Genomic DNA, 9,108 nt, shown 5'->3' with positions numbered 1-9,108 from the left:
CTTTCCCTTCAGAGACATACATGGGTCAGCTGAATACATAGTTTATAACCTCAGGTGCCGTTGGATTTTCCAGGCAGTGACTGCTCAAACATGTCTTTACATTGGCTCTGGCCATCTGATGGTGAAGCCCCACTTTGACACAGATGTCATCTGATTTACATCAACATCTTAGGTCCCACGATGTCTCAACCTGTTGCCATCAAAAGTATCTTATCCCCAAGAGAGGGAGTGGGAAGGAAAATGAAACTGCCCTAGAGTTTACTAGGCGAAAAGGTTCCTTGTCTTCTCAGGAGAAGAAGAAAAAAAACCCCACACACAAAACCAACCAATCAACCAAAAACCACAAAAAATACCCCTCACCACCCCAAACTTACCTACTCCCCTTTTCTCCTGAATGTTCCTTTGTCTTGGGATGCCATGCTGATTTCTCCTTAATAAATAGGCTTGAATTAAAATGCCAGGACAAAAAAGAGATTCCTCCCACGAGACAAGAAGCGTTTTAAGAAGACTGAAGAATACAATCTGTGCAGTGAGTGCACAGACTTGTGGACAACTCTCCTGCCAAAACATGGAGTTTTAAATGAGATGGCTACTTACACACCAGTTTCGGAAGTTAAAATTAACTACTGTTAACTGTTACCTTGTTTTAACAAAGAAGCCCTGCCACTGTGGAAGAACTTATGGAGAAGATGTACCTTGAAAGACTCCATTGGATATGCCTAGCAAATTTGAGTAGATGACACAGTTTTTGGAGAACATTCCACCTTCCCATCTATATGCTGGTATATAAACACCTATATCTGCAGTGTCCAAGCCTCTCAGATTCAGGAAGGACCTCAAAAACCAGAAGGTAGAAGTAAATCAAAGCATGCAGTTGAACCCAGATTCACATCAGGAAAAACAAAACAAAATAAAAAAAAAATCAAGAGGAACAAAGGTAACTCCCATCCTACTACAAGCAAACGTTCAAAGGCATGGCACGATGGCAGGTTGAAAGGCAGCTGAGACAATACATGAAAATCTTATGTGGAAAAATATACAAAAGTAACCCACGAAATATGACAGATGTCCAAGCAGTTAGCTGTATGGCACCAATAATCAGGAAAAACTATAGCATTAAGTTGCTGTTTCTCATATTTCAGCTTAAGTAAATAAGTGCTAAGGTCATAAAGGTCCTTTCAGACATCAGCTTTAATCACCCAGATAAAGACACTGTTTCAAATACATCTTAAAAACCCACTTTTGAGCCATGCTTCTTCAAAGAGAAGTCTCAACAATGAAGAGATTACTTTCTACTGCTGTGCAGCACCAGTCAGAGATGGACTAGGTAAGTCACCTTCCCACTGTCAGGTATCTTGATATAATTAAAAAAAACTATGCAATACAGTATTACATCGACTTTTTTTGCTTACTTTTTATTGGAATAAAGAAAAATATATCAAGACAAGTGTTCTTAAGAAAAAGTGAAAAGCATACTAGCGAAACTAGTACTTACTAAAAGAGAAACACATTAAAAACAAATGAAGAATCATAGCCATTTATAAGCCTGCACCTCATTTCAGGAAAGACAGATTTCCTGTCTCTAGTTTTCAAATACAGCATCAGTACATTCAGCTCACTGTAAAGCCACAGCAGCAAACAGTGTTTGTTTGCCACTTCTTTACATTAGGTGTTCTCCTACTGCATCATTCATCACATCTCTGAGCTTTCTGCAAAGTGAGGTGAATTCCATCCCACAGCATAGCAGCATCTGGCATTATTTTGTTCACTCACATTCATGAGGTGTGTCTGCCTTGGAATACTGATGTTTCTAAAACAGACATACACAGAAATTCCTTGAGCAAAGCTCTGGCTGAATTGCAAGCCCAAGTGTAAGGAAAAAAAAAGGTCTAATTCAGACTCTTCAAAGGAGCCTTCCTTCCTCTTACACAGCAAGATGAGACACAGCATTTTTTAACTTTCATCAGCTCATGATGGTCAAACTGTAGGAAAAGGCAACACAGTCCCATGATCTGTCTTTAATTATTAAATATAAAAAAGGGAACTATTATTTTTAAAAAAACAACAAACAAACAAACAAAAATAAAACCCAATCAAAAACAGCAACAGCAACAAAAAAATCCAATGGTTATCAAAGTAAGGTACTCTATATTGGACCTCCAGGAAACTAAAAGTCATTATAATCCCTGAGAAGGGTAGGAAGGAAATATCAGAGATCTTGAAAAAAGAAGCCATGAATGGCAAAAACGGAAAGCAGATAATGACTGTTCAGTCTTGAAAGTACATGGGCATCAGCCAGTAGCAAGTTGAAAGTAAAAGGACACATTTCCTTTCTCAGTGCATAGTTACAGCCTGTGGAGTTCCTTGCCAGATGATGTAAATTGTAAAAGCTCATGGAGGGAGGTTTGAAAAGCAAGAGAGGTGCTTCACTCAGTGGAATTTGGAAGACTATTTTCAAAAATGCCTGAAGCATTTGAACAGACCTCCTTACTCATCTGATATCTGCCGCTGTAAGACGAGATACTTGGCTAAATAATTCCCTACTCTTCCCCACACAACAAAGCGACATCCATGTTGTACTGCACATCCCTTGGGTTCTTGTAAGAGCATCTGTTATCTGGAATGAACTTCCAGTGGCACGTGTGCTGCTCCCTTCCCAAGAAGACAGTTTCCAGCTATTAACTTTCAGTACTCTGCCTTGAACCACACAGCTTTCGTACACTGCAGCCTGAGTTCCTCAGCTATGGAAGCTGCTCAGGTGTTGGACATACTGATGACTTTCTTCAACTTTCTTCTTTGCAGAGCCAAGTTTAGCGTTTTGAAGAGAGTGTCCTTGCTGTTCAGAACGTTGTAGCGATTCACTTCCACTAATCTCCTAAAATCATACGGCTCAAAGGTGAAATTTAGTGTACGGTAAGGAGAATCTTTTGACTCAATGACAAAGTCACCAAAGGATTTCTCTTCTTCTGACTCACGTTTAACTCCTGCAGCAAGAAAAAACAGAGAAACAACTTTCTACTTCCACTAGACACCAAAATACATTTGAATATTAGACTGAAATGCAATTTCACTGTGATAAATTGTTTAATGCATCTGTGATTATCATGCTCAAAAAAGGAAATACAAAGCTCAATTCTTCCTGGAAGTGCTGTTCTAAACTAAACTAAAAGACACTAACACCCCGAGTTCAACCGACCATAGGACATTAGTAAATACTCTTCAAAATATGGTAACTTGTGTTTTAGCGCCCTACAAATGAAATTTAAACACCAATCTTGAAAGATGAATGATTTCGTTTGTTTTTACTGTAGAAATAGTAGTCTTGAGACATATTCAAGCTTAACACTTTGAAAGTCTCCATCATTGAGGAGGAAACACAGTCGGGCTCTAGCAATCATTGTAGTACTAACACAGATAGCATTACAGGGTGCCTTACATCTCCCTTGCCTGCATTAGTTCTGCACATTCTTTTCTAAATATTCCAAAGATTTTCCTCAGGATGTTGTTTCCTCCCAGCAGGGGAGAAACAGGACATTGAATTTTGTCTGTCTCTTCTTAAAGGTATAGCTCTCTGTTTCATCCTAGTGCTCTTCCTTGATAGACTGAGGTGGGCCTTACAGTCTATATTAATCACATTAAATGAAGCAAGGATCATTTATCTCTTAACCTTACACTACAAGGGCACAGACCACTTAGCATGACCTGACATACAAATTGGTTCCCAACAATTCACTGCTTACTGGTTTATTCATATCCAATAAACAAACAAACTTATTTAATCTGGTTTTTAATCTGTTTTATAGTGCTTTCCTATATATATATATATTCAGAGTAACTAGAAGTAACAAAATTAGGGCAGAAAGGTTCAGAAAGAAGCAAAAAACTATTGCCTAAGTTTGATTCTTCCAGCCTTTAGATTTATCTTTTTTTGTCAGCCTCTTCTCCCATTATCTCTTCCAATAATCAAGTGGAAGTTGACTCTGCTTAAATGAAAGTAACAATTTAATAACTAGAGGATAATACCAAGAACAATTAAAAGCGAGACACTGAGCCTACTGAATTTAAGCCCTCAACAGATCCAAACGATTTCAAAAACAGCTCTTTAAGATATAGCTCCCTTACCTGGAGCTTTGTATTTCCGAAAGGTGTCATTCACCAGTGGGAAATGGAGCACAATTGGAGCCTTTGGATTATTATCATCCACAAACATATAACACTCTTTTGGCTTCTTCTCATCTTCCTCACTGAATTTGATTTTTGGAAAAGGAATTTCTCGGTCCTCACAGTACTTCTGGGTCAACTCTAAAACCTGTTGTCAGAGAATAAAAATAATTTCAATAGAATACCAGTAATACCTTCTCATCCAACCACAATCCTTGGAGGGAGAAAGACTTCCACAAAAAAAAAAACAAACAAACGTGACAGAAATTCAACTTCAAATTGGCAGAAAATTTCCCTGGTTGGTGATATAGAAGAAGAATGAAGAGCAGAACTGAGAACTGCTACCAAACATCAACAGTTTGCAGCTGAAACTTTCTGGGTTTTGTTACTCTAAATACATTCACTTCGACTTATCTGCACTTAAAAGTAAATACTCATATATACAGGAAATAGCTTGTTTGCATGAAGAAAATCACCAATAGCCACTTTTCCTTTAGAAGCACACATCTAAGTAATAAGGATCATATAAGCTAAGCAAATAGTCTATTTAGGTTTCTGAAAAGTTTTGAATCTTATTACAGCTGCCACTTTCCATCTCATGACATTCACAATAAAAAGCTTAGTACAATACTACTTGAAATAGGTAAGAATTTATTCCAATGCACTCTTTCATGAGTGTTCATATTCAACATCAATTGATCTGCTGCCATTGTGCACTTTTGGAGCTGCCAGGCAGAAAAGGACCTGGGGGTCCTGGTGGCCAGCAGGATGACCATGAGCCAGCACTGTGCCCTTGCGGACAAGAAGGCCAATGGCATCCTGGGGTGTATCAGGAGGGGGGTGGCTGTAGGTCAGAGAGGTTCTCCTGCCCCTCTACTCTGCCCTGGTGAGACCACATCTGGAATATTGTGTCCAGTTCTGGGCCCTCAGTTCAAGAACAGGGAATTGCTTGAAAGAGTCCAGCACAGAGCCACAATGATTGAGGGAATGGAGCATCTCCCTTATGAGGACCGGCTGAGGGAGCTGGGGCTCTTTAGTTTGCAGAAGAGGAGACTGAGGGGTGCCCTCATTCATGTTTATAAATTTGTAAAGGGCAGTGTCAGGAGGAAGGAGCCAGGCTCTGCTCTGTGATGTCCAATGCCAGGACAAGGGGCAATGGGTGCAAGCTGGAGCACAGGAGGTTCCATGTGAACATGAGGAAAAACTCCTTCACTGTAAGGGCGCCAGAGCACTGGACCAGTCTGCCCAGAGAGGTTGTGGAGTCTCCTTCTCTGCAGACATTCAAAACCCGCCTGGACGTGTTCCTGTGTGACCTGGTCTGGTGATCCTGCTCTGGCAGGGGTTGGACTGGATGAGCTTTCGAGGTCTCTTCCAACTCCTAAGATTCTGTGGATAGATGATTCTGTGCTTTTACCTTCATGTAATTACGGTCAGCTACATCTCTCACCTCAAATGGAGCTTCCCAGGAAAAATTGAATGACAAGATAACATCCACATCCCTCTCTGGCTGAAGTACCAAAGGAAAGGGAGAATTGATTGAAAAACCACCATCCACTAAATAAAAGCTCTCTTCCATGGGGGTCAGCTGGTTGGGAAACGCATCCAGATGAGTGCCTGGAAGACATTCCAAGTAACACAAGTAACCATAATGATTCGTTACACACCTATTGGTCCAACCAACGAACAAAGCTTATGCTGGGGCTATAGGAATAACATGCACATTCATTTGAGACTGACCTGTAAAGTCTGATGATAAGCTTGCCTTATAAGACAAAACATACATAGTGGATCATTTTTTTTTCTACAGTGTAAGAAGGATTAAATTCTCTAACCTCAGTGGGAAAAAGTCAAACTCATTTAGGTTCTGTAACATCAACTGTTACAGAGTATTAACAAACTACAACATCAACTGTTACAGAGTATTAACAAACTACTTTATATCCCAGATACATACAGACTCATTTACCTCTCCAAGCCACAAACTTCTTTATGTTAACATAATCTTTATGAAGATACAATCCCTGCATGAAGTTGAAGGTCTCTCCACATGTGACGCGGGACTTGAAGAAATCCTGAAAAATTTGTAACAAGGGGCCCCCAGGTATAACCAAGCGAGTCTTCAGTCGTGCTTGGTCTCGGAAATGGAGTCTTCGGCAGTCATCTGCAGGATGCAGAACACATTGAGAATGCTTGTCCAGCTCCAACATTTAACAATCAGGCTTTTTCTGTAATATTTAACCAGTTGTTCTAAGGCTGAATTTGTCCTCTAATTAAAAAGTACTGTAATTAAATTTAAATGAACAATATAATCTATACCTGCCCTGTTTGAAGTGAAGAGCATTACTCATAAATAAATGCCCATATTAATTTCAAACCCATGCAAATAAATCCTTGTTACCAAGCAACAACCACTTCTGTCTTATAAGGCAATAACAGCCATCCACACCGTAGCATTTAGAGCTACAAACACAAAAGGTGGGGGGTCGGGGAGGACACTAGAGCTGGAAAGACAGAGAAAACATCTCTCTCCTCTACTACATACTCTATACACCTGAGCAACTCTCAGCATTTAACACATTTCGTTTTCACTGCTAGGGAGGCATTGTATAAATGGAGAGCACTGCAAAAACCAACCAGCTTATCCAAGATTACAAATATCAGGCAAAGGAAGGAACTGAAAATCCATTTTCTACCTCCTGCTTAACAGTCCGGCTTCTATTTTTCCTCTTCTCATAATTAAAACCTCTGCACTGCAGTGTGCATTTGAGACTGCTCCCAGAACTAGCCCAAAATTATAGTCAAAGGCAGATATAAAATTTAAAAATTAATGGAAGGAAGTGATATACAGTACAAGAGACATCTGTCCAAATCCGTCCTTTTGCTAATCCTGAGAACTACACACAGTCATACTATTTGTACGATCATTCCAAAACCAGGAATCTTTTGAAAATCCTACTATTTTGGCGTATGTTCTTACCTACAACTTTGATAACATCTTTGAAGGAATCTAGAAAGCTCAGTCCAATACCGACCACCTTCAGGCAGATATCATCCAAGCTTGCAGCAAAGGCACTGCCCCACATTCCTGCAGGAGAGACGTGGAAGAATTTAATACCCAAAAGGCTTTTCACAGTGTAACCAAAATCTGTCATTTGTCATGGGAGACAGCTGCCACTTGACCCCTACTATTCTAACTGGTGATATTTGAGTTTAAACCTTTGAGTTAATAATGCAATAAGCAATGCAGAAACTTCTCCAAGAGAAAAGCTCTTCTATCAGCAAGGGAAAGACAGCAAGAGAATGGGAAGACCTAATGCAGGAGTTTTTGGCAAGCAGCTTACAACAGTCTTCTTGCAGACTTAGGACATCAGACTGTAATACTACAAACCCACACCTTTCTCCACATTGGAGAAAGATTTGGTGTTTGCTCCTTCCTTCAAATTCTTTAGGAAGGAACAAAAAAGCGTGGCTTAAAGTTGATGAGTCCCAAAAACAGCATAGCTCCTTTCCACCTCCCCATTTCATTCATTACTGTAAGATCATACCTTGTAGAAAACAAATCCTAGGCTCTGGATGCTTCTGGACAAGCCGTCCCATGAAGAACTCACTGTCAAAGTCTTCTGTTCGGACAAAAGCTCCATATTTGCGAAATCCAACTTCATAGGGAGTGAACTCACACCATTCTAAGAACGAGCCAACAGGATATTTACCCATCTCAGAGTAAACATAGGTGAAAATACTCATTTGATTTCTCTTCACACAAGGGAGACAGAAGGGAGCCTCTCTCCACTTCTTTCACCATCACTGTGGATTTCGCTGTCACTCTTCTCACTGAGCCTCTATCTTACATAGGATTAATAAAAACTTTTGTACAGGCTTTCATTGACTAAACATAGCCTCCTCCTTTACTGCCTTTTTGGGAAAAAAAAATCCCATCTTGCTCCATGTTGACTTTTTTAACTGCAGAAACAACCTGCCTATTTTACTTCCACTTTAAACCATTCTGATGGCTATCTTTTCCATCACAAATGGAAGCTGCTTCACTTTTCTCAGCCTTTCTTCACACCACTTACCATCTTTCAGCAACTATTACAGTACTAACTTGAAAACTCAACTGACTGTGTCAGACTTCATTGCCACTTATCAAAGTGTCCCCTTGTGCTTGAAAGCTTTCCACAAATATTTAGAAATCAAATTCATTGTCAAATGCACACGGTCCTCCAGAACAAAACCAAAAAAAGTCTCATAGTGGTTCCTAAAGTCTCATAGTGGTTCCTAAAGTCTCATTATGTTCCTGTCTCACTGTATCTATCCTCACTTGTTGCATCATATTTAAAGTTTCAAGTGATCTGAACTAGGATTGGTCTTCATTTTTTACTGTAATGGTATAACCAGCAAGAACCCAGGCTGCTACATACCACAGTTTTGATGGTGCACGCTGCAAGGTTGCCAATCCATCATTTCACGTGAACTCTACACAAACTGATTATGAGACTACAAAAGAAAGTCGGTTACCTAATTGCCAAGGACTTCGGTTCTCTGATTCAGACACAGACTCTGTTCTAAGAATCTTCCCCCTCAGCTTCTGAAAATTTCAGGCACTTTCTAGCAGATCACATGGAGTGGCCACCAGTTGTGTCTCCTTTCTCTGTTATAGCCATAATGAAGACATTTGCCATCAAGATGATAACACTGTCAATCGTATCCTATTGCCTCTTGCACTACCAACTGCTGCTTGAGCCACGTTTCCTGTTGTCAGCTAATCAGTACTGAAAGCTGAAAAGAATGTACGAATTTTAGCAAACAAAAATAAATTTGCTATGGTCATACCTGCAAAGTCATCACTGCTAATATTGGGTCTCACATTGACGGCTGCATAGATAGGATAGGGGTTCTGGGCCCATTTCACTGCTTCCCGTTGATCAGACAGCTTTGATGGATCTTCCT

The 9,108-nt window shown here is 40.0% G+C and overlaps 1 protein-coding gene across 1 annotated transcript in view; it reads right to left on the bottom strand.

Moving 5' to 3' along the window:
• Window positions 1-2,754: 2,754 nt before the first annotated feature.
• Window positions 2,755-9,108, bottom strand: part of PLA2G4F (phospholipase A2, group IVF) — a 24,967-nt gene continuing 18,613 nt past the window's right edge. Inside the window, exons 14-20 of the mRNA XM_010183619.1 lie at window positions 8,992-9,106; window positions 7,707-7,844; window positions 7,139-7,246; window positions 6,128-6,322; window positions 5,609-5,775; window positions 4,123-4,309; window positions 2,755-2,984 (exon numbers count right to left, since the gene is read on the bottom strand). Coding sequence (XP_010181921.1) covers window positions 2,755-2,984; window positions 4,123-4,309; window positions 5,609-5,775; window positions 6,128-6,322; window positions 7,139-7,246; window positions 7,707-7,844; window positions 8,992-9,106 — 1,140 coding nt within the window. The remainder of the gene's footprint in view (window positions 2,985-4,122; window positions 4,310-5,608; window positions 5,776-6,127; window positions 6,323-7,138; window positions 7,247-7,706; window positions 7,845-8,991; window positions 9,107-9,108) is intronic.

The sequence above is a fragment of the Mesitornis unicolor genome, unplaced genomic scaffold, assembly GCF_000695765.1.
Source record: "Mesitornis unicolor isolate BGI_N332 unplaced genomic scaffold, ASM69576v1 scaffold5984, whole genome shotgun sequence".
NCBI lineage: Eukaryota > Metazoa > Chordata > Aves > Mesitornithiformes > Mesitornithidae > Mesitornis > Mesitornis unicolor.
This window is presented reverse-complemented; position numbering and strand designations above follow the sequence as displayed.